At 43.1% G+C, this 25647-nt stretch overlaps 1 protein-coding gene across 2 annotated transcripts in view; it reads left to right on the top strand.

Annotated features, from left to right (window-relative positions):
• Positions 1-25647, top strand: part of vps8 (VPS8 subunit of CORVET complex) — a 78335-nt gene that overhangs the window by 43335 nt on the left and 9353 nt on the right. For both annotated transcript variants that reach the window (XM_028469249.1, XM_028469248.1), the window contains 13 exons: positions 55-106; positions 173-215; positions 3221-3293; positions 5985-6104; positions 7175-7246; positions 10828-10947; positions 11050-11106; positions 17711-17793; positions 19726-19810; positions 21108-21206; positions 21291-21380; positions 22707-22753; positions 22834-22978. In XM_028469249.1, the coding sequence (XP_028325050.1) occupies positions 55-106; positions 173-215; positions 3221-3293; positions 5985-6104; positions 7175-7246; positions 10828-10947; positions 11050-11106; positions 17711-17793; positions 19726-19810; positions 21108-21206; positions 21291-21380; positions 22707-22753; positions 22834-22978 (1086 nt within the window). The remainder of the gene's footprint in view (positions 1-54; positions 107-172; positions 216-3220; positions 3294-5984; positions 6105-7174; positions 7247-10827; positions 10948-11049; positions 11107-17710; positions 17794-19725; positions 19811-21107; positions 21207-21290; positions 21381-22706; positions 22754-22833; positions 22979-25647) is intronic.

Genomic DNA, 25647 nt, shown 5'->3' with positions numbered 1-25647 from the left:
TTTAATCTGTGTCGTGATAAAAAGAGAACATGTCTGTTTTTTTTTTTTTAATAGAAACTCTTAGCAGTGATTGGACCGACGATCAAGGCTGGAAGGACTATGACAGGTAACACACACACACACACACACACACACACAGTGTTGTAACTGTACTTGTTTGCTCTTTGAACAGATGAGGATGTTGTGATGGGAAACAAACTTCTTGTGTATATCAGGTAAATCCTACCAACTTATATTTGTTTTTCCTCCCACAGATGATTTTACTCCATATGTATTCACACCTTGAATGAATGAATGACATCATACAGCATGACACATATAGTAGAAATTAATGAGAGGAAAAGTGATTAAAGTGCAACTAAACCACTGCATTCTGCTGAGCTGCCACTAGGAGGGAAATTAAAGAAATACCTTGATTATGGGTGTTACTGCTGTAGCAGTAAGACACGCCCACTCTGATAGCCGCTCAACGCTATGCACAGAGACACACTGTAATACACACAATGATGTGTACACACACACATAACGAGTTCATAAGCTGAGATGTGTCACTACACCCACAGGAACACACAATCACAACGTGAAGCTCACACACAGCCTTACAGACACCACTCAGGGCCCTGCTCTCCCACCACCCCACGCACATAGAGACGGGGACACACAGAGACAGACGGGAATACACACACTACGTGTCTGTAAATACACACAGGTTGATTAGAGCAGAATCTGCTCTTTATAGAAGCACATAGTCACAAACATCACCACAGAGCATTAGACTTCCTCACTGAGGGCTGTGATTGGAGGAAACCCTCTCCCTCCTCTCAACTTTTATAGGAGGGGCGGGACAAACAGTGAAAGTTGATGAAGCAGAGGAATTTAAGGAATCAGTTACAGCCAATAGAAACATTCATTTGTAATAGCAGTGTTCACCCCTTATGACACGTTCACACCAAACGCGTTTACATACACAATATATGGTGGACGCGCTTCTAGGACCGTTCAGGGATCCCGCAGCGCCTCCCACGCTTCCTGTGCAGTGTGTTTTGAAGCTTTTTGCGCGTTTGGAGATTTCAAGCTTTTTATTCACGTCCCGTGCCTCCAACATGGCCGACGCTAGAGTTGGGATTGCTGAACTTTTGGCTGGAATCGCGGCACGACCGATCAGGAGCTTTCTCTAACAGTGACGCAGTGAGGCATTTCGTGACAGGACTGTACGACCTGGATGACAACACAACTATGCTGTGCTCGCTCTGAGCTGTATAACCCAGTGGACTGTTACTATGGAGACAGGAATAGAAATAACTTTGCTTAGAGGAGGATTAGTGAGGAGGTCGGTGTCTCAGGTAAGTTTTTTAAACTTTCCACTGGCAACAGAGAAGTCCCTGCCCAAAACGTCCTCAACGCGCTCTCTTCTCAACTTGTTTGGACGCTTGTCACCGAGGGTCGAAGACGCTCTGATTCAATGGCAAATTTATTCATACACAAGGCAACTCAATGTGCTTTACATGATAAAACATTCAACTGTTTAAAATCAATAAGAACATTTAAAATCATCAGTAAAATCAATTAAAATCATCAGTAAAATCAATTAAATTAACAACAAACACATGACATCATCATCATGACCATAAATCTCTCTCAATCATACGCAGTAGAGAAAAAAAGTTCCTTTAACTTTGATTTAAAAATGTTCACATGTGATACTGACTTCAGCTCTGCTGCAGTTTGTTCCACTTCTTTGCAGCATAACAACTAAACACAGCATCACCATGGTTACTGTGAACTCTGGGCTCCACTATCTGACCTGTGTCCATAGATCTCAGAGACCTGCTGGGTTCATACCTGACTAATAGGGATGTATGGATTCACTCAACTCCCGATACGATTTGATTCACGATACTGGGTTCACGATACAATTCTCTCACGATTTAAAAAACTGTATTATTTTCCTTTTATTTTTCATTGTCAAAAGAATCCCTTGATGAACAATTCAAAACAATGCAATTTAACTAAAAATAAATCTTGATGAAATAAATATAGGAATAATACAAATGAAGAAGAAGCCTATTAATTTAAATTCTGGTTCTATAATAAACAATGCAAAAGTGCATAATAGTTATTTTTCTTTTTAAAAGTGCAACTGAAAATGTATTTTGTGCCTTAACAATTGGACTTAAAAAAAACCAGTCATTTCACTGATTTACGTCAGATATTTGTTTGGACCAGCAGAGGGCGCTGGTAACCCAGTGGTCGGTTGGCATGCAGAAATTCTTGCAGTGAAGAAGAGATGCTATGCTAGTAGACAGAGCTAATAGAAAAACGTGACTTTTACAGATATTCACGTAATATTCCAAATATTATGTTGGTGCTAAAGGGGTAAGGAATCATTTATGAATATGTAACATTAACATGTAAGAGTAGAAGGCGGCCAGAAAGAAAATAGTAGCAGATTCCGCCTGCCGGTACACTGCTGGACAAGAGAAGGGATAAATGTATGTAGCACCCTCTGCTGTTTGAAAAAAGTACTGCGATTCAATTTTCAAAGTATCGATGTCAATCGTGATACCCATGAATCAATTTTTAACTGCCTTACGATTAATCGTTACATCCCTACTGACTAACATCTCACTGATGTATTCTGGACCAAACTCATTCACACATTTATAACCAGCAGCAGAACTTAACAGTCTCCTCTGAGGCTGACTGGGAGCCAGTGTAATGTGTTCTGACCTCTTTGTTCTGGTTCAGACCTGAGCTGCAGCGTTCTGAACCAGCTGTAGATGTTTGATGAAGACCATTACAATAGTCCAGTCTGCTGGAGATAAAAGCATGGACCAGTTTCTCCTGATCTTTCTGAGTCATTAAACCTTTCACTCTGGAGATGTTCTTTAGGTGGTAGAAGATGTTTTTGTGATGAGCACAATTGTCTAACTAGGGCGTTAGACACAATTTTGATGCCTGAAAAGTGTCCAGTGTGACCGCATGGACATTTTACAACTAAATACACAAAATTAAAATACTTTTACTAAAATGTGAAGAGTGGGACAAGGATCAATGAACAGCACTACTTCATAGACAAATACATGTGTATTCAGCAGAAAAAGTATTAATATATGGTTTATCATTCAGCGGTAGAATCACTGTGTGTGTGTGTGTGTGTGTGTGTGTGTGTGTGTGTGTGTGTGTGTGTGTGTGTGTGTGTGTGTGTGTGTGCGTGCAGCTGCTGTCTGGCTGGACGTGCGTACCCACTGGGAGACATCCCTGAAGACCTTGTGGTGCAAGTGAAGAATCAGGTTTAGTATCCACTTTAAATGCTGTTTATTATGGGATGTCTGGCTGTTCACACTGATCCACCAACAGTAAAAGATAAACGTGTTCTCTGACCACTACAACAGGGACGTACGGTGAGTAAGAATGTGCGATATAATATCGTTCACGTTATATCGTCAAAACATTCTCACCAATAAGAATATGTCACCCCACAATAGAAACGATAAATGCCCCTAAAAACTGCCCACAAGGTTTTTGTCAACAACTTATTCTGTGGAGCAGAGCGATGTTCACTGGAGCTCCACAGTGTGCGCCACCGCTGCTCCCGCCTGTCACACACACACAGACAGAGGTACTCGTCTCAGCTACCTGAAGCTGCCATACAGCGATACATCATGAACCACTATTTGGTAAAAACCAGATAACCATCAACAAAGTGAACCAATCCTAGTTCCTCCATCAGATCCACCTAAAGTTCTACAAACACGTTGAGAGAAGAACCTGTAGCAACGATTATGAACTGGAAATTCAACTAAAGCTAACTTTGCTAAGCTAAGACACGACACATAAGACTGGGCTAAGAGCTAACGCTAACGACTTAATTAAAGGAAAAAACCAAATAAAAAGAACATAAAGCCATAAAGAGGCATTGATTTGTTTATGGTCAGATTTAACATTTGTATGAAAGAATAAACATGTCACAAGTTGTGTGAAATGAATATTAGCATAAATGCTAATGTCACTATTAATTTGTCCCAATTTGTGAAACATAATATTTTTAATAATATTTCACAGACAAAGCTGGTCCCATTAGACTAATGTAACTATTATTACACATGAATATAGTGTTAGTTCTGCTCTCAGTAATTAATGATTAAATCATCAAACTTGTTTAATTATAGGAAATCAGAGATATTTATTAACCATAATTTCATGTAACTCATTATCAGATATAAAATAAACAAGGTTCAGCAGCAATAAAAACACTATTGGAGTTGTTTTTGCTTTTCATGTGCTTTTTATTTTTTTTAGAAAATAATTTTATTTTAAGTGATGAAATAAATTAATTACATACTATAACACTAATAGAGTGATCCACATGCACTAATATATTCCATAAAATATCAGCTCATGAACTCTCTGAGTCAGCAGTTATTGTAGCTTTTTTAATGTGTCTATTGTTGATGTTTTATCATTTATTTGTGTTTGTAGAGAAACAGGGGGAAGGTAAGGGGGAAGGAGGGAGGGAGGAGAGGGGGAGGGAGGGGGAGAGCGAGGGAGAGAGAGGGAGAGAGGGAGAGAGCGAGAGGGAGAGAGAGAGGAGATAGAGAAGAGATCAGAGCGCGAGCTACAAGCTCGCGAAGTGAAGCTTTCTAGGTCGGTAGCGAGGGAGTCTAGAATTTCTCTGGGCGTACGATCTCGAGAAGTCTCTCGACTTCCTCTCCTCGTTCTATCTTTCTTTTCTTTCTATCTTATTTCTCTCTCTCTCTACCTCTCTTTCTCTCTCTCTCCTTCTTTCTCTCTCTCTCTTTCTCTCTCTCTTTCTCTCTCCCTCTCTTTCTCTCTCTCTCTCTCTCTCTCTTTCTCTCTCTCTTTCCCTCTCTCTCTTTCTCTCTCTATTTCTCTCTTTCTGTCTCTCTCTCTCTTTCTCTCTCTATTTCTCTCTCTCCCTCTCTTTCTCTCTCTCTCTCTTCCTCTCTCTCTCTCTTTCTCTCTCTATTTCTCTCTCTTTCTTTCTTTCTCTCTCTATTTCTCTCTCTCTCTTTCTCTCTCGCTCCATTTTTATATTTTTTTTACTAATGATGTCACGTTGCTTACGTCATTGTTTTATATTAGGGGTACACACACTTTTTGGGCTCACGAGCTGCTTTTTTAACACTGACAGCTCTTCACGATCTACTGTGTTGGAGAGGTTATAATTGTAAATATATTTACACTATTACAATTATTATTACTATTACAATTATTAAATAATTATTCAATATCTGTATCACATAATATTGAAACAGTAACACTTAAAAACTGAGTTTGATTAAAATATATTTTTAAAAATACAATAAAGAGAAATATTGAGAAAATGCAAAGCAACAGACACACATTTAGTGGGTGGAGTCAGTAGAACACTGGAGGAGGTTCTTCTTCTACTGATTATTAGAGGTCGTACATGAATAAATGAATGCACTAGCGCCCCCTAAAGCTAAGATCAAAAGCTGAATTGTTAGGTTTTGTTTCTGCTGATTATTAATTTATTAGGTTATGTGTGCGATTGACACAAAATGCCTCTGATCATGATTGACGTACTGTGCATCCTGTTTTAGAGAGACTACGGTGGCAGACTGGGTTATAATGCAAAAAATACAAAATTAGAACAACTGTAATCTAATTATGGTTTCCTCAATTATAATCCCTCACTTTGCTTGTTAATTGCTAAAAGTAATCAGATTACAGTAACGTGTTACTTCTAACCTTGTTCACACTGAGGCTAAATATCTGTTGATTCTCCACCTTTATTTTGAAACTTTTGAAAACATTTGAAGTGAGAAAGTGACCAAGTAGAAAAATATGAGCTCAAATTGTTGAATAATATTCTTGACGGCTTCTGGGGACCCCCTCCCCCTGCTTCATGGTACAGCAGTTCCTTTTGATGTTTAAAGACGACACCACTGTGGTCAGTGTAACTTCTCCATGTCATGTTAGTGTTGATGTTGTCTCAGGTGTTTGAGTTCCTGATACGTCTCCATTCTGCTGAGTCATCAGAGGATGAGCAACTTTTCCCTTTCATTCACACACTGCTTCACTTTGACACCAGAGAGTTTCTCAATGTCCTGGCCATGGTGAGTTTATTATCATAGTTTAATCTATTCAGTAATCTGGTTACATTTTTCACTTAAAGTCACTGTATCCTCACAGCTTGATTGTTGTAAATATCTGTATCATATTTGTATATTATTATTAATATTAACTGTCTTTATTTTCTACTACTGTAATGTCTGTGTATCTGATCCTTTTACTTAATTATACACTTATTTAACGTTTATTCTTTCTTTCTTCTTTGTTAAACATTTTATTTTAGTGATTTTCATAAAGTGGTTGTAACAAAAGCATTTCCCCCTGGGATTAATAAAGGAATTCTGATTACAATTACAATTACATTTTCAATTACCCATGTTCAATTACAAGTCAATTAAGATTGCAGTGACCAGCAATTTTTTTTCCAATTACAATTAAATTACAATGGTTCTTTATCCTCAGAAGGTCAATTACACTTACTGAGCCTTTAATAACTAACCTAAGAAAAGTTAACCTTCCTCTTGTGTTAGCTTTCTGTTAGCATCTCTAATGCTAACAGGTCCTACATCAGCTAAAAAATATAATAAATAAACTATTATCTATCATCTAATTTATTTCATATTTATTGATTACCTTGTTATGCTTCCTAACCAATAGAAATATAGGTTTTAATATTTTTGGTGTGGGCGTCTGAGCCTTATTGTGTCAGTGTACCCCTAGATTTATATTTTTTTAAATGTTAAAATGTGTGAAAGCTTGATATGAAACATATTTTAACAATTGTTAACTACATATGTGTAGAACTGTACATAGAACTGTAACATGGTTCCCTAGTTCTACATTAAATTACAATTAACAATTCTTATAGAATTACAATTACAAAGTCAATTGTCTAAACTCAATTACAATTTAACTATGATTACGACAACAGATTTTTTTAAATTACTATTCCATTATAATTACACCATGATTATAATTAATTATCAATTATAATTGAACCCAACCCTGGAACATGAATCTGTTACTCACTAATATATATTTCTACTGATTAAAACTAATGGAAAGCTTCACATTTGAAAGCATGACGATGCATTTTCCTCTCATTTCATCACAGACGTTTGAAGACTTTAAAAATGATAAGCAGGCTCTGGAATACCAGCAGAGGATCGTTGACATCTTACTTCAGGTAAAATTCAAGTGTTTTTGTGCACGTTTCCTGTTTATCAGCACTTTGTAAAACTGATGTGTGTAAGATGTTTCCTGTTAAGAATATAAATTCTGAGATTTATTTCTAATAACTGTGAAATATGTCACGTCTGAATAGTTCTGATACAAACGATAACTTATATAAAGATAACCAAACTCATGAAGAATAATCAGATCATCTACAGATGGAGTGATTGAGTGTCCACAGTAATGCTACATTAGCAGCTAATGCTAACACAAAGATGGACAGCTTTTATCACGGGGGGCAGGGCCACAATCATGTGATTGTATCTGATCTGAAGGTCACATGATCAACAGTCACGTCAGCATTAGAATAATGACCAATCAGAGCATTAACAGGAAACAAAAGGTTTGTGTTTTTTTTGTTGTTGTTTTGTATATTTTTCTATTATTTTTTTGTATATTTCTATATTACTGTAAATTTCTGTTAACCCCACCCCCTCTTCTTTTGTTCTAATATAAATTCAAAGTGTTTACATATTTCTTCATATATTGCTATGAAACAGTTGTTGTCTTTTAGGATAATAAATGATTATATTTACAGGAAAACCAACACATTAACAGGCCTGATGAAGAGGGCAACTTTAACCAGTTTTAGTGATACGATACATCATCCTCATTATTTGCTCCACACGTCAGACTCCAATTGTTATAATAAAACATTTAATAAAACCTGCAATGTAATAACTACTCAATAATGTAACAAGATGCTGAGCCTAAAACGTAAAAACTATTTGCTGTTGTTATTACATTATGGAGCAGGCAAAATATGTTTCCCCTAACAGTGTAATAATTTTATTATATCATAGAGTGAGACAATTATTTATGGATTTAAAGGCTCATTGCTTCAATGTATAGAGTAATATCATACACAAAAGCGTATCTGTAAGTGTGTGTATATATGTACAGTAGGAAAAAAAAGTATTTATTCAGCCACCAATTGTACAAGTTCTCCCACTTAAAAAGATGAGAGGTCTATCATTTTCATCATAGATAAACCTCAACTATGAGAGACAACATGAGAAAAAAATCTAGAAAATCACATTGTAGGATTTTTAATGAATTTATTGGTAAATCTCTCAGTAAAATAAGTAGTTGGTCATCTACAAACAAGCCATATTTGTGTCTCTCACAGACCTGTAACTTCTTCTTTAAGAGGCTCCTCCTCCACTCGCTACCTGTATTAATGGAACCTGTTTGAACTGGTTATCAGTATAAAACACACCTGTCCACAACCTCAAACAGTCAGACTCCAAACTCCACTATGGCCAAGACCAAAGAGCTGTCAAAGGACACCAGGAACTAAACTGTAGACCTGCACCAGGCTGGGTAGACTGAATCTACAATAGGTAAACAGCTTGGTGTGAAGAAATCAACTGTGGGAGCAATTATTAGAAAATGGAAGACATACAAGACACTGATAATCTCCCTCCATCTGGGGCTCCACACAAGATCTCACCCCGTGGGGTCAAAATGATCACAAGAACGGTGAGCAAAAATCCCAGAACCACACGGGGGGACCTAGTGAATGACCTGCAGAGAGCTGGGACCAAAGTAACAAAGGCTACCATCAGTAACACACTACGCCACCAGGGACTCAAATCCTGCAGTACCAGACGTGTCCCCCTGCTTAAGCCAGTGCATGTCCAGGCCCGTCTGAAGTTTGATAGAGAACATTTAGATGATCCAGAAGAGGGAGGGAGTTGAAAGTCCGTGTTGCCCAGTGACACCCCAAAATTTTGATGATGATGTTGACGGTATACTGGAAGCTACCATGAAGGGAGGGGCAGACAGGAAACTCCAAACAATGGCAACTATGATCATTAGCATCGCCACTGAAAGGTTTGGTTTAGAAGAGAGGCTGCTGCAAACTAGTACTCCAAGAACCGCAGGGCAGAAAAGATCTCACAGCTACGTCAGGAACTTCGACTCTTGAAGAGGCAGTTCAAGTCCTTAGGAAGAAGCTACTGACCCTCCGTCGAGCAGAGTGGCACAGGAGGCGGGCTAAAGAGAGAGCCAAGAGATGCGCTGCCTTTCTAGCAAACCCATTCGGGTTTACTAAACAGCTGCTAAGCCAGAAGCGCAGCGGCCACCTCACATGCTCAAAGGATGAGGTAGATGCCCAACACCTAGAGCGATGCAGCCCGGGAAGAGGACCTAGGCGAATGCAGAGGCCTGATCAATCCACCAGCTCCAACCACTGTCCTTAACACCAAAGTATCCAGTTGGAAAGAAATCCAAACTGTTGTCAAGGCTGCCAGATCCAGCTCAACAACAATGGAGATCTGCAGAAGGGGTGTGGATTCCCAAGGATGAGAAGTCAACCACCATCAAGCAGTTTAGGACCATCTCACTGCTTAATGTCGAGGGGAAGATATTCTTTAGTATCCTTTTCCATCGGCTGTCAGACTACCTACTAAAGAACCAGTACATCGACACCTCTGTGCAAAAGGGGGGATCCCAGGGGTTCCAGAGTGCCTTAAACACAGTGGATTGGTAACGCAACTGATCAGAGAGGCCCATGAAAGAAAAGGGGACCTAGCTGTACTATGGCTGGACCAAGCTAATGCGTATGGCTCCATACCTCACAAGCTAGTGGAGGTGGCATTGGAGAGGCACCATGTCCCGAGCAAATCAAACAGCTTTAACCTGAGGTTCACATCTGGCACAGTTACATCAGAACATCATTGGCTGGAGAAAGGAATCATCACTGGATGCACTATTTCAGTGATACTCTTTGCTCTGGCCATGAACATGCTGGTCAAGTCTGCCGAGCCGGAATGCAGAGGCCCCAAAACAAGTCCGGAATCTGTCAGCCCCCCATCAGAGCATTCATAGATGATTTGACAGTAACAACAGTGTCAGTTCTTGGATGCAGATGGATCCTCCAGGGCTTGGAGAGACTAACCATCTGGGTCGGATGCGCTTCAAGCTGGAAAAATCCAGGTCTCTGGTCGTGAAGAGTGGGAATGTGATCAACCGTTTCCACGTCTCTCTAGGAGGTACCCGCATACCATCAATCACAGAGAAACCCGTGAAGAGCCTCAGAAAAACCTTTGACTGCTCCCTAAATGATGCTGCTTCCATCAGGGCAACCAATGAAGAGCTGGAGAGTTGGCTGACAACAGTAGACAAGTCAGGTTTTCCGGGGAAATTCAAGGCGTGGTTACACCAGCAAGGCATTGCTGGTATATGAATTTCCCATCTCTACTGTGGAAGGACTCGAGAGGAGGGTTAGTACGCATCTGCAACGTTTGTTGGGCTTACCTTTGAAGCCTTCGACGGTAAGAAGAACAAGCTGACGCTCCCCATCAACAGCCTTACTGGGGACTTCATGGTTACCAGAACATTTCCGACAACCCACTCTGCACAAATTAGGCTTTGCATTTTGGGTTTTATTACTTTTGTTTTCCAATAACAATTTAGGTTGTTGTTACATATCAGGCTCTAACAGAACTCATTATGTAACATACCTACTGTAGATAAAAAGATGATTTTGATGTGTCTTTTTTTCTATATATGTCTGGTGTTTGTACAAAGGTCATGGTGGACAATCCAGACTTCACTCCCTCTCAGGTTGGGGGGCTCTTCACCTTTTTGGCTCGACAGCTGGCTAAACCAGACAACACTCTGTTTGTCAACAGGAAGCTCTTTGATCAGGTATCGATAATAACTCAATACAATGTTGCTTTAGCGTGAACTGGACTTATATATGAACATGATTATGATATTCTATTGTAACAGAATAACATCTATGTCCAGGTGCTGGAGTTCCTCTGCTGTCCAGATGATGACTCCAGACACGCAGAGAGACAACAGGTTGGATTCTCCTCTGTCTCTGCACATTTACATTGTTTAGCATCGTTAGCAGTCACAGCTGAGCTAGTCTTCCACTGCAGTGTGCTTTTAGCCCTAAAAAATTACATTAAATTTGTATTTATTGATATTGTGATGTATATTGTATTGTTTTGTATTGGGATATATTGTATTGTGACATGCAAACCATGAATCGTACACTACAGCCCTAACAGCTGTAGTGTTAATCTATGACCACACAGTAAAACTAACTTGGTTCTGGGGTGAAATTTTGTTCTATTTCATCCCTGCTGACCGCCAGAGGCGGTGCTTTAAGCACTGAATATTCCCCTTCGCGCATGCGCAGTGCGAGTATGTATACCAACAATGTCACCAGTGACCCCTGGATGACCCAGAGGAAGTTTATATCTTCCGGTGTCACTCCAGGGTACTTTCCTTTTTTTCTTCTCGCGCGCAGTTACTGGAATACTGTGCATACAGCTGCCGTCGCTAGTAGCTCCGTGACTGTTGTAGGTCGGAGCAGCGTGCATTCGCCCTCCAGGAGCTGCGACGGTGAGTGTTTGGGTAGCGGTAGCTTCACCCATTAGCAACCTCTGTTGGCACAGGCCGCGTTAGCGCCGCCTCCCCCCCCATGGTTTGTGTTTGGTCCCGACGACACACGCTGACAAGGTAAGTAGCCGCTTATTCGGCAGATCAACGGTTGTCTTTATAAAATGAAAGAGATGGTCGGTGAAGGCTGCATTTGAGCAGCCTACTCCCGAAATTTAAGTTAGCCGACTTTATTTGTTTGCTGGTGGGTTGTGTGCGCACGCCCGGAGCCCAGCGTGGATTTGTTTACATTAGCATCACCGGCTAAGCTAGTGTCATCTTCTGTTAAAAGAGCCCAGTCTGGGTGAGGACCACAGTGCAGTGGTTGTTTTTTATTTTAGTATATTGGGCCTCTACTGTGCAGGCAGCGTGCGCGCTCCCTTCCCCAGTATACGGTCCCTATACTCGCCCAACCTACGGCGTCCGCGCTCAGGCTAAGCCGAGGAATGCAGGGTGGTACCAGAAAGGCGGCGTGCGCGCCCCATCCCTTTGTTGAATACCTGTGTTGAAATCAGTGACTTCTCAGTTAAGCTACGATGGATGGCTCACATATTTGCACATCTTGTGGGGTTTCTTTACAGCCAGAAGATGGCCACGACCTATGCCCCACATGCCTTGGCCCTGAGCACCTGGGTGAGGCGCTGTCAGGCAATCCCTGCATGAACTGCAGCTACTTGCCTCGGGCGGCCAGGGTTGCCAGGTTGGCGGGGGTGGAAGGCTCAGTTGCCGTAGTCGACCTCCCCTCCAGGCCAGCCACCTCAGACCCGTCAGACACGCTCCAAGAGGCGGGCAGTGGGTGACCACAGTGGGTTATCATCTAAAGTTGAGCAGCTGTCTGCTGAATTGGCTCAGATGAGATCCCTGCTGGCCGACAGCCAGCCGGTTATTCCCCTGGTGGCTGATGCGGCACTCTCTCCCCCAATGCCAATGCTGTTGCCCGAGGAGGATACACTCTCTTTGGCTGCTTCGGCTAGCCGTTTCTGTGATTATGGGGAGAATTTGGATGTCGGATCCCAGGTGTCTGAGCAGGGCTCCCACTCCCCGGATCACAGTTCGGGGGCCGTGGTGGAAGACAACTCCATGCGCGCTGTCATGCGCCTGGCTCTACAGCGGCTGCACACAGTTGTCCCACAGCAGGCAGAGGCAGCATCTGCAAGCGCCTTCTTCAGGCACAGGCCTGCCCCCACAGCTTTCGCTATTCCTCATTCAGAGGATTATCTGAGGGAGTTGCAGTCCTGTTGGAGGGACAGTAAGGCTTGCTCCCGTCTCTCTGCAGATGGGCGGACCCTGGCAGCCATGCATGATGCAGCGGGGGCCGGACTGGATCGCACTCCGCCCATCGAGCCTGCCATCGCTTCTCTTATTGTGCCCCCAGATGAAGCACTTCGAAGGGATGCTAGGTGTCCTCGACCCCAGTGTCGAATAACCGATGACCTTCTCACGAGGGCTTATGATGCTGGAGCACGCGCTGGTCGCATGGGAAACTCCCTATCACACCTCATGTTGGCCCTCTCAGCCTCACTGCAGGAGGGCGGTGTACATGCCGATGCGGTCACCTTCTGTGATGCCTCATTGGAGGCTTTTGGGCTCATGTCCAGAGAGCTTGGGCGAATAATGTCCATCTTAGTCCAAGCTCGTCGTCAGGTTTGGCTGTCTCAGTCAAACTTAACGGAGGCAGCCAGGAGAATGCTGCGCAGCCTCCCGGTCGAACCTGGGGTGATATTTGGTCCAGCAGCCCAGGAAGCGCTGGAACGGACCATCCAGGCGGGGCAGACCAGGCAGCAGCTTGCCGGGCTTAGCCGGATGCCTCCTCCTGATAGACCCCCGGCCGGCAGGCTGAGGGGCCCCCCAGCGGTTTTTCGCAGCCACATGCCATCGACAACTCACTCCACTGGTCGTCGTGATCCCCAGCGTCCCGCACCGAGACCAGTCCGGGATTTTCGGGGCTCTGCTCGCCTGCCCCCCAGACAATTTCGAGCTCCAGAGCCCTTCCGCCCTCCCACTAGGGCCCCGAGGGGCCGGGGGGGCAGAGATTGAGGCTTTGGGGCCGGCGGTCGGACTTTTTTCGCATCAGCAGCTCCAACAGTGGGCTACTCATGCTTCAGACCCGTGGGTGGTCGCCACCCTAACCTACGGTTACAAACTTCAATTCCGCCGTCGGCCCCCCACATCCGGCCGGGTCAGAATGACATCCATCAGCGACCCGGCAAAGGTTCTCGCATTGGACCAGGAGCTGTCTGCCCTCCTGGCCAAGGGCGCCAGACTTCCTCTCCCGTCGGAAACCTCCGTCAGGGGAGTGGCACCTCCACCCGGAGGTAACGAACATTATATGGAGCATATTCGGCAGGGCAGAGGTGGACCTCTTTGCTTCGGAGCAGTCGACCCACTGCCCTCTGTGGTTCTCCTTAGCCGAGACAACCAGTCCTCTTGGCCAGGACGCATTGGCTCATCCTTGGCCGGATGGCCTCCTGTATGCCTTCCCTCCGTTTCCTCTGATTCAGCTGGTACTCCACAGGGTCCTTCAGGAGGGCCACAGGATCCTGCTTGTAGCACCCTTCTGGCCAGGAAGGAGCTGGTTCCCGCTGCTGCACAGCCTTTGTCGCAGCTCACCGTGGCGCCTGCCCGACAGGAGGGATCTCCTGTCCCAACTGGCCGGGCGGATTTGGCACCCCAATCCGCAACTCCTTCAACTGTGCGTTTGGCCACTGGGGGGCCCGAGACGCTCCTAAGCGTCTGTGCCGACCCAGTTAGATATACTATAATGAATGCAAGAGCGCCGTCTACTCGCCTCCAGTATGAGAACAGATGGAAACTGTTTTCCGACTGGTGTACAAGGCGGGAGGTGGACCCTGTGCACTGCCCTGTGCCAGCTATTCTGGACTTTCTCCAGTCCCTTCTGGACAAAGGGCTTTCTCATTCAACGCTGAGAGTCTATGTCGCAGCAATATCTTGCAGACATGTAATGGTCGACAATGGCACGATTGGTAGCCACAAGCTGGTGTCCCTTTTTTTGAGAGGAGCTTGGAGGTTGCATCCTCCGAGAGCCACAAGGACTCCAGCATGGGATCTTCCCCTGGTGCTGGAGGCATTGCGCCTTCCACCGTTTGAGCCCTTGGCACGAGCAGCGCTGAAGTGGGTTACCCTTAAGACTGCGTTCCTTCTGGCCATTTCCTCCGCAAAGCGTGTCAGTGAGCTGCACGCCCTGTCAATCAGCGACACGTGTCTGAGGTGGAATTCGGACGGCTCGGGAGTCACTCTGTGGCCGAACACAGCTTTTCTGCCTAAAGTGCTGTCCCGCGCTCACCTCAACCAGCCCATTCGGCTGGCACGGTTCAACCCTTCTTCCGTGGAGCCAGAGGTTCAGTCTGACCTGTTGTGCCCAGTGCACGCCCTGGAAACCTACATTGCAGCTACTGTAGGTTTTCGGGGGTCTGATCAGCTCTTTCTTTGTTATGGTGGCCCTAACAGGGGTGGTGCTGTCTCCAAGCAGCGCCTGTCCAACTGGATTGTCGATGTGATTGCCCATGCATATCGGGCAAGTAACCGTCTCATCCTATCTGGTGTGCGGTGCCACTCTACCAGGAGTGTTGCTACGTCATGGGCTGCCCTGAGGGGAGTGCCCCTGGAGGACATCTGTGCTGCGGCCTCATGGGCGTCGCCTGGCACTTTCTCCAGATTCTACAGGGTGAATGTAGCCACACCCCATCCATTGGCTGTGGTTCTTCGGCCAGAGTCCTCTGACCCTACACACTGAAGGGTGGTAAGCAGGATTCTTCGTGACTTTTCTGGTATAAGTCATTCAGTGCTTAAAGCACCGCCTCTGGCGGTCAGCAGGGATGAAATAGAACGAAGAGTTACTAATGTAACTATGGTTCTATGAATCCCGAATGACCGCCAGAGCTCTTTGTCACTCAGAATCCTCGTGTGCTCGCGAGAAGATTCTGTAGGAAAGTACCCTGGAGTGACACCGGAAGATATAAACTTCCTCTGGGTCATCCAGGGGTCACTGGTGACATTGTTGGTATACATACTCGCACTGCGCATGCGCGAAGGGGAATATTCAGTGCTTAAAGCACCGCCTCTGGCGGTCATTCGGGATTCATAGAACCATAGTTACATTCGTAACTCTTCGATTTATATTTATAATTTTATAAAAACTAGTGTTATATACTTAAACTGATATATTTTCCCATTTGTACTGATGCATATGAAGCAGCAGAAACCCAACCCTGTGTTCTATGTTCTATGTTCTATGTTTTATGTTCTGTGTTCTGTGTTTTATGTTCTGTGTTCTATGTTCTGTGTTCTATGTTCCATGTTCTGTGTTCTATGTTCTGTGTTTTATGTTCTGTGTTCTATGTTCTGTGTTCTGTGTTCCATGTTCTATGTTCTATGTTCTATGTTCTATGTTCTGTGTTCTGTGTTCTGTGTTCTATGTTCTGTGTTCTATGTTCTGTGTTCTATGGTCTGTGTTCTGTGTTCTATGTTCTGTGTTCTATGTTCTATGTTCTATGTTCTATGTTCTGTGTTCTATGTTCTATGTTCTATGTTTTGTGTTCTATGTTCGGTGTTATATGGTCTGTGTTCTATGTTCTGTGTTCTATGGTCTGTGTTCTGTGTTCTATGTTCTATGTTCTGTGTTCTATGTTCTATGTTCTATGTTCTGTGTTCTATGTTCTGTGTTCTATGTTTTGTGTTCTATGTTCGGTGTTATATGGTCTGTGTTCTATGTTCTGTGTTCTGTGTTCTATGTTCTGTGTTCTGTGTTCTGTGTTCTGTGTTCTATGTTCTATGTTCTGTGTTCTGTGTTCTGTGTTCTATGTTCTGTGTTCTGTGTGTTCTATGTTCTGTGTTCTGTGTTCTATGTTCTATGTTCTATGTTCTGTGTTCTATGTTCTGTGTTCTATGTTCTGTGTTTTGTGTGTTCTGTGTTCTATGGTCTGTGTTCTGTGTTCTATGTTCTGTGTTCTGTGTTCTGTGTTTTGTGTGTTCTGTGTTCTGTGTTCTATGTTCTATGTTCTGTGTTCTGTGTTCTATGTTCTGTGTTCTGTGTTCTGTGTGTTCTATGTTCTGTGTTTTGTGTGTTCTGTGTTCTATGTTATGTGTTCTGTGTTCCATGTTCTATGTTCTATGTTCTGTGTTCTGTGTTCTATGTTCTGTGTTCTATGTTCTATGTTCTGTGTTCTATGTTCTGTGTTCTATGGTCTGTGTTCTATGTTCTGTGTTCTATGTTCTATGTTCTGTGTTTTATGTTCTGTGTTCTATGTTCTGTGTTCTGTGTTCCATGTTCTATGTTCTGTGTTCTGTGTTCTGTGTTCTGTGTTCTGTGTTCTATGTTCTATGTTCTGTGTTCTATGGTCTGTGTTCTGTGTTCTATGTTCTGTGTTCTATGTTCTATGTTCTGTGTTCTATGTTCTGTGTTCTATGTTTTGTGTTCTATGTTCGGTGTTATATGGTCTGTGTTCTATGTTCTGTGTTCTATGTTCTATGTTCTGTGTTCTATGTTCTATGTTCTGTGTTCTATGTTCTGTGTTCTGTGTGTTCTATGTTCTGTGTTCTATGTTCTATGTTCTATGTTCTGTGTTCTATGTTCTGTGTTCTATGTTCTGTGTTTTGTGTGTTCTGTGTTCTATGGTCTGTGTTCTGTGTTCTGTGTTCTATGTTCTGTGTTCTGTGTTTTGTGTGTTCTATGTTCTATGTTCTGTGTTCTGTGTTCTATGTTCTATGTTCTGTGTTCTGTGTTCTGTGTTCTGTGTTCTGTGTTCTGTGTTCTATGTTCTGTGTTCTGTGTGTTCTATGTTCTGTGTTTTGTGTGTTCTGTGTTCTATGTTATGTGTTTTGTGTGTTCTATGTTCTGTGTTCTATGTTCTGTGTTTTGTGTGTTCTATGTTCTGTGTTCTATGTTCTGTGATCTATGTTCTATGTTCTGTGTTCTATGTTCTATGTTCTATGTTCTGTGTTCTATGTTCTATGTTCTGTGTTCTATGTTCTATGTTCTATGTTCTATGTTCTGGTTCAGGTTCTGCTGGAGCTGCTCCAGGTTGGAGGTGTGGTCCAGTTCAATGAAGAAAGGCTGCTGACTTTAGCTGAAAAGGCTGAGTTGTACGTTGACTTTTATATGATAATAATAATCTGATGAGGATTTTGACGAGTCATGAACAGATCTACTCGTGAACACATTCTCTGATCAGTTACACTATGTGTCAGGGTTAGGGTAAATTATAATTGTAATTGATAATTAATTACATTTATTGCATAATTATAACTGTTCTTTAAAAAATCTGTAGCTGTCGTAATTGTAATTGTGTTTAGATAATTGACTTTGTAATTTTAATTACCATGAAAATTCTATTAAAATTGTCAATTATAATTTAATGCAAAACTGTTGAACCTTGTCACAGTTCTATGTACAGTTCTACACATATGTAGTTAATAATTATTAAAATATGTTTCATATCAATTTTCCATTAGTCTTACCATTAAAAAAATGAAATCTAGGTTTACTGACACATAAAAGGCTCAGACGTCCAAACCATAAATATTAAAACCTATAGTTTCATTGATTATGAAGCCTAACAAGTTAATCAATAGATAGGAAATTAATTAGATCATATTTTTAAGTGTATTTTACAGCTGATTTAAGACCCCTGGACTGCTGGAGAGTATGGCTGGTGCCCGGCTGCACCTGGGGGGTGGGGGGTGCCGCCGTGCTTTGTGGGGTCGACATGGTTCGGGGGATGCTGTGGAGTGGGTCTCCGGCCGTGCTGCTTGGCGCGTCCCTGGTGTCCGCGGTGCCACATGCCCGTCTGCGCCACCTACCCTCTCCGGTGGCCCGCCATGTGGACGGGCGGGGCTCACACCAGACAGGCCTTCTAAATGAACACTTCACTTCACTCCCAGCTGGTCTGGCTTACTCACTTGGTGCACCACACACCCATACCCAACCCTTGGGGGCTGGATGGTGGGGATGGAGGGTGGCTGTTGGTGGGGGGCCTTGGGGTTGGGGGTTGGGGACGGTGGCGGGGTGCGCTGGGACCTTGGTTCCTTGGTGCTTTCTCGGGTGTGTATGTGGGGGGCAGTGGCTGCCTCTCGGCTTGGGGTCTTAGGGGCGTCTGTAGGGCTGCTCGCCGTGGGGGGTTGCCTGGGGCTCCCTGGCCCCCGCTCTTTCTGCTAGCCTGGCTGCATCTTCGGGTTTGGGGCAGCACTTGGGTTTACAATAGTGGTTCTTACACATACACTGGTCTATGATACACTGACATGTCTTAGACTGTAGATAAAACTGGGCTTAACTTTGATACGTTGATCCTAAATACCTGTTCTAGGTTTTACCACTCACTCCTTCCCTCTGTCCACAGACACCACCATTATACCTAAGCTTCACACTGGTCACCTGACTGGATTGATTACACAACACAATAAACACAATGTACACAACTACAACTACACATCTCATTCTCACTTTACAATAATCAACTCTTCCCACCCTTTACATTTTTTTATCTTGAATCTCTCCTCCCTGTTCCCTCCCCCTCCCCCTCACTCAGGTGTAACACTGCTCTCCCTTTTTATAATTTCCCTTTAATAAAGTGTTTCTTACCCTTCCTTAGGGAGGGCTGGTGATGGTCACAATTATGCAATAAAATAAATTCATGTATTTAACTGCAATAACAAAACATGCATTGCTGTGGTAAAAAGATTGCACTTCTTGTAGTGTTGACCTTTGACATCATGTGCAGACAAGGTAAAAAAAAAAAATTCAAAAATATTTTTATCGGCTTCGGCCACAAATTTTCATTTCAGTGCATCCCTAATTAAAGGCTCAGTAATTGTGATAAATTGTAATTGAAAACGTAATTGTAATTTACTTTCTGAGGATAAAAAAATCATTGTAATTTAATTGTAATTAGGAAAAAATTCTGGTTGTTGTAGTTGTAATGGAATTGTAATTAAACATGGGTAATTGAAAACGTAATTGTAACTGAAAAATGTAATTGACCCTAACCCTGCTATGTGTGTTCTGTTGTTGTTCTGCAGTTTCCAGATCTGTGAGTTTCTGTATGAGAAGAAACATCTGTACGACAGGATCATTGACTGCTACCTGAACGACCCTCTGAGGAAGGTGTGTGTGTGCTAACACACTCACTGCTTTGGTTCTCAAAGTGTGGGGCACGACAAACTTCTAACATTTCTAAACAAAACACTGACAACAAAGAAAGTAATAATGAGGACATAAAAATGTAGCAGAAATTAAAAAAGCATTAAATGATTAGACTGCATCAGATATGGACCAGGAACTAAATGTAACGTATAAAAACATAAATAAATAAATGTAACGTGGAACAAAAGTGTAAAAATAATGATTTAAAATGATGGATTTGTTTGTTTGTTTTATTATTATTATTTAAAACCAAAATGGAAAAATCAAACAAGCAGCGTTTTTCTGTTTTAAAATTTAAATATTTACGGGGAAATAAGACGAGAGTTTCATGTTTTCATCTCACCACACAGGGGGGCAGACTTTTATTCTGCTGCGTTTGATAAAAATGATCTTGTATCATGTTGTCCACCTCACACTGATGGTTCAACTATGTAGGACTTGACGTGAAAGACCGCACATTTCCACGCCCCCACTCCAGTTTCTGAATATCAGGATTTCAGATGCGTACGCCCAAAAACGCACGTTTTTGGGCGTACGCATCTTTTGTACATGAGGCCCCAAGTCCAAGACCTGTGGAAGGAAACCAGGTGTAGTGGACTTCAGTTCTCACTCTAATTTACCTGTAGAAACAGAACAAGTTTAAAAAATAATAAAAAACAGAGAAATGCTGCTTATCTGGTTTTTGGTTTTTTATGTGTTTCTGTTTCAGTTTTAAGTCAGTAAAACAAAATAACCACACTATTTATTTGTTGTTTTGATTTGGTTTTAAAACGGAATAACCAAAGAATGAAGAGTACACAGATTAAAAATGTATTTACTTTTGTGTTTTCTTAAGCTTTTTGCCACAGATTACAATGTTCCTTTATTTCCTGTGTTTTTGACTAATTAACTATTAGTAATTAACTAACACTTTTACATTTGGTGTTCATGCAGGTGATTAGTTTAATTTAGTTTTGAGTTTTATTTTAATCATGGTTTTTACTGATTATTTTAAATGTAATGTAATCATGTAAAGCACATTGTGTGTGAAATACGTTATACAAAAAAGTTTGTTACTTTGTTGCGTTAGTTCAATAAATGTGAAAATGTGTTATTTGTCAGGATTATTTGGGGGCGATGGAAAGTTTCAAAGTGAGAAATACCAAAAAAGTTTGAGAATTACTGGTTTAACCCTTTGTTCCCGTGTGTGTGTGTGTGTGTGTGTGCGTGTGCGCGCGTGCGCGTGCGTGTGTGTGTGTGTGTGTGTGTGTTTGTCCAGGGGGGCGTGTTCAGTTACATCCATAACCTCCTGTCCATGCCTGGCTACAGCCCTGAGGAGAAGCTCAGAGTTCGTCACAAAGCTCTGCTCTGCTTCACAGTGAGTTCATGTCCCATGTCCCACGGACACGCCCCCCATCTGTGACACATGGACACGCCTCCCATCTGTGACCTGTGTTTGCAGGAGCTGGTGACCTTTGACCCCTGTAGGTCAGCAGATCTGCTGCTGTTTCATTTTGCAGAAGATGTTCAGCAGATCATCTCTGGGCTTCATGTGAGTGCATGACACACACACTAATGCTGCATTCACACCGGACGCGGCGCAAAATGTTTGCGTGACCAGATTCCATACAAAGTCAATGGTTAGACACGCTGAGAGGCAGATTCTTCTCCTGTTGGGCGGCGCAGTCTGATCTGCGCGGTAAGAGCGTTGGCCACGCCATGCGGGCTACCGATTTTTCGTGACATTCGTCATTCGCTTGAGTTGAAAATATTGAACTCCAGCGAATATTTCGTGTGACACGCAGGCGCGAAAGCCAATCAGAGTTTTTGTTGACAATGACGTCAGGCCGTCAACACAGACATCGGTCGTTTCAGGTATTTCAGCATGGAGGAGAAAATAATGGTGCGGTGTGTGATCACCATCTTCTTTTCCTTAACCCCGTGCATAAGTTTGTAGGGTTAAGAAAAGGTGTTAGCAAACTTCCTAAAGGAGTTAGGGAAAGGACATGACTTTGTTAAGACAGACGCACTTCCTCTAGGTGACGTAATAATAATAATAACAATAATAATAATGTTAGTGATGTCTACCTTGGTGACTAAAAGCCTCTAACACTAATATAATCACAGGTTTAAATGTAAATCAAAGGAAAAGAGGATACCAGGCTACAACTAAAGGTAAACTAAAGAGCGACACAGTGAGAATGTTGATCACACTCACCTTCTACTCGCTAATCAACAATAATACAAAAGAAGTAGGGTTTTATTAAATAGTTCCATTAATACCAGATATAGACCTACATAATGTTGTAGACATACAGTACACATGTATAACCACACAAAGCGTTCCTAGGTTTATTAATTATGTTGAATAAAACATCATGTGAATAAAAATGTTTCTGATACATTTTTTTAGAACCACAGAGTGTTTGTTTTACGTCAGTTATAATCTGACAATATGTCTAGCATATAATAATATATGGGTTTTAGATTATTTATTTAAAGTTGTTCATATTATTGCATTAGTAACTTACATGATCTCCGTCCCTTGTCGATCTTGGTGAGTTTCTGTCAGCGCTTGTGTGTGCGTGTCCCTTTTAATGTTGTCGCTGCAATGAATTGTGGGTCATCATTATGTGGTCTCCTTTGGTGAAGGATGTATCAGTGTTTCCTAGGCTGAAGGAGGTTATAAAGGAAGTATTTAGTCTCCGTTCCTTAGCTTAAAGAGAACTAGAACTGGAACACTCCTTATCATGGCCCCCACTTAAACACTTCCTGTGTTAAGGAAAAGTGGATAGGAAAGGAGATAGGAGGGACTATTAGGACACAGCCTCAGTCTGTGTGTGTGTGTTATTACAGACGTGTGTGTGTGTGTGTTCAGGATGACCAGCTGCTGTTCCACTTCCTTAGCAGCCTGTTGGAGCCACGGTAGGCCACGCCCCCTCGGATGTCCATCATGCTGCTGCAGGTGTTGTTACTGTGTGTGTGTGTGTGTGTGTGTGTTCCAGTGAAGCTCTGCCTCCAGAGGCTCTGCTGCCTGTAGAGCAGCAGCTCCATGAGCTCCAGTTGGACCTTCTTTGTAGGTTTGCTCCTCAGCATCTCCTCATCTTCCTCCAAACGTCTCAGCACTACACACTGGAACACGCCATCCAGGTACCACAGTGCTGTCTGAGTCAGAGTGGGCTCAATTACATTTTACAATTACAATTACATCTTCAATTATGATTATGGTGACTGACATTTTTTACCATTACAATTAAAATTGCAATGAATATTTATCCCCTAAAAGTCAATTACAACCACGTTCTCAGCTACTAAAGTTCAATTTACCACTAATTCCAATTATTGAGCCTTTAATAAATAACCCTTATTAAACATAACCTTCCTCTTGTCTTAGCTTGTGTTAGCATTAGAGATGCTAACGGGTCAGTTTGACCCATGTCGTGTGCTGCATTCGATTGCACTCAGATAAATCTGACAGAATGATTCAGAAAACTGCAATAAAACGTAAAATTACACACACACACACACATATATATATATATATATACATATGTCTGGGTTCCTCAGAAGCATTTTTTTCAATCTGCCAAACCTGATTGACCGGTGAAGCGTGTCAGTCCGCTAGGGATCCTCCCACCTCCTTTAAAAGGAGGCGCAACATTGGAAATAAGCACCTCTTCTCCTTGTTCGAGCAAGAAGGGTGGTCTGGTGAGACATCTTACTCATATCACTCATAGACCTGGGGTTATATACATAATCTAAAGTTCTATTTCATAATATTTCGTGAGATGTCTCACTATGGGATATGGAAACTCCCGTATCGCAGACATGCTTATCGAGCGGCACCAGCCTCCAGAGCAGAAGTCTGATCACATCAGGACAGTAAAACCGCCCGTGCCACGCGCGGGGAGGAAACGTCCAGCATGTACAAGAAGACACAGATGTCCTGAACAGACACTCCTCTGAAAAAAAGCTCAGCATGTGGCAAGACCCCGAGTCTAGTGTGCACGAAGACCCGTAGGTGGCTGCAGACCCTGACTCGAGGGATAGCAATAGCCTCCACCACCAGGTGTGACAGGCGTTGCTTTCGAACAGCCGATCGCTCCTTCTGAGGCTCCTCGTCATGTTCATATGGTCGGATGGACTGGACATAACACGTGAGGCCGCTGCTCGACCTGTGAGGCAGAAAAGGCCAAAAAGTCGATGGGAGAACACAAGCCCACAACCAATCGGCACAAAGGCCGGATTTGGCTTCAGAATGATCCTTGCATCGCCCGGGAAGACCTGAGCGCACGACGGGTGGACCGAGAGTGCATGGATGTCACTAACTCTTTAGCTGACACCAAAGCCAATAACAGCCTTAAGAAAGGCAAACTTCTGGCCCGCCTCCCCTGGTGGTTTGAATGGAGGTTGTCTAAGTCCCTCCAGAACCACTGCCAGATCCCATGGTGGAACCTGTGGTCTGAACACGGGGAGGAGCCTGGGTGCTCTCTTCATGAATCGGCAAACCAGTGGCGCGCGCTAGCGGCACAGCGCTGGCGTTCCCCGGTGTGACCATCACCAGATGATGATCACTAAGCATATTTTGTGAGGGGAGGATACACTAGGATGAGGAAATATGCAACAACTAGATGAACAGACATAAAAATGCTCTGTTGCACCCAGTGCAGCAGGAATGTATGCTTCAAGCATCCCAAGCCTGTATTCCTGAAATACCTTGTTCAGAGCTAGTATATCTCGGATAGGGCGAATACTGCTCTCTTCTGGTTAGCCCAAAGCTACCTCGTGGCAGCTAGCAGGTGCTAGCTGGGGTGCGGGGCAACGTGTGCTGAAGCTCCGAAAGACGTCGAGGACAGCATTTGGCTTGAGACGACAGCTGTACTGGCGTTTGAAACTCGGATACCGTGGTATGAAGCTCAGAGCTAGGCTGTTCACTTTTGTGAGCGCCCAGAGGAAGGACCAACATGCACACGAGCCTGGAGGCTAAGAGGGCATTGGGTCTGAGACCACAGCTGTTGTGCTGATATCTGGGAGCTTTGGACTTGGCTCGGTGCAGAACTCGGAGTGGGGCGGTCCCTGGAGTGAGAGAAGTACCCCTGACTGCAGTCCGCAGTTCGGGGCGGAGCTCAATGCTGCTCAACATTGGCATGCTATTGGCTTTCAGTCCGTAGTTCAGGGCGGAGCTCAATGTGGCATGCTATTGTGCTGTGTGATTCTTATACAGTTAAAAATAATCAACCTCAAAAGAAAAAAATCATGCCAATATAATAATTTTATGTTACATAATGCAATAGGCATACAAAATAGATATGAGTTAAGGTAAGGGTTAGGGTAAGTCTTAATGCGACTGGTTTATTGAACATTGAGCGCCGCTCCTGACTGCAGGCTGCAGTCAGGGGCTTCTCAAGTGAGCGAGTAGCTCAAGGGCCAACGTGCACCAAAGCAACAGTGTTGGAGTAGAGCCGGAGCTGGTGCTCTGAGGTTCACTTACTGTATATGTGAACGGAGCAGCAATTTAATCATTGTTTTCTTCTCCACCAAGTGTGTCCAAGCATTACGTCCAAACTTACAAGGGCTGAACAATTTTGGAAAATAATCTAATTGCGATTTTTTTTTTTCCTCAATATTGCGATTGCGATTTAATATGCAATTATTTTTTCAAGGGCCTCTTGTCATGTATTTTTCAATGAACACAAACAATAAATCAATCTATTTAAATAAAAAAACAATTTCCGCTTTATTTAAACTTTAAATAAATATGAAATATACATTTTAAAGCACAGATTACAACAATAAAGCAAACAAATCCGTGGCGTTAC

Source organism: Gouania willdenowi, chromosome 15 (assembly GCF_900634775.1).
Source record: "Gouania willdenowi chromosome 15, fGouWil2.1, whole genome shotgun sequence".
Lineage (NCBI taxonomy): Eukaryota > Metazoa > Chordata > Actinopteri > Blenniiformes > Gobiesocidae > Gouania > Gouania willdenowi.
Note: the sequence above shows the minus strand (reverse complement) of the source record. Positions and strands in the feature narration are given on the sequence as shown.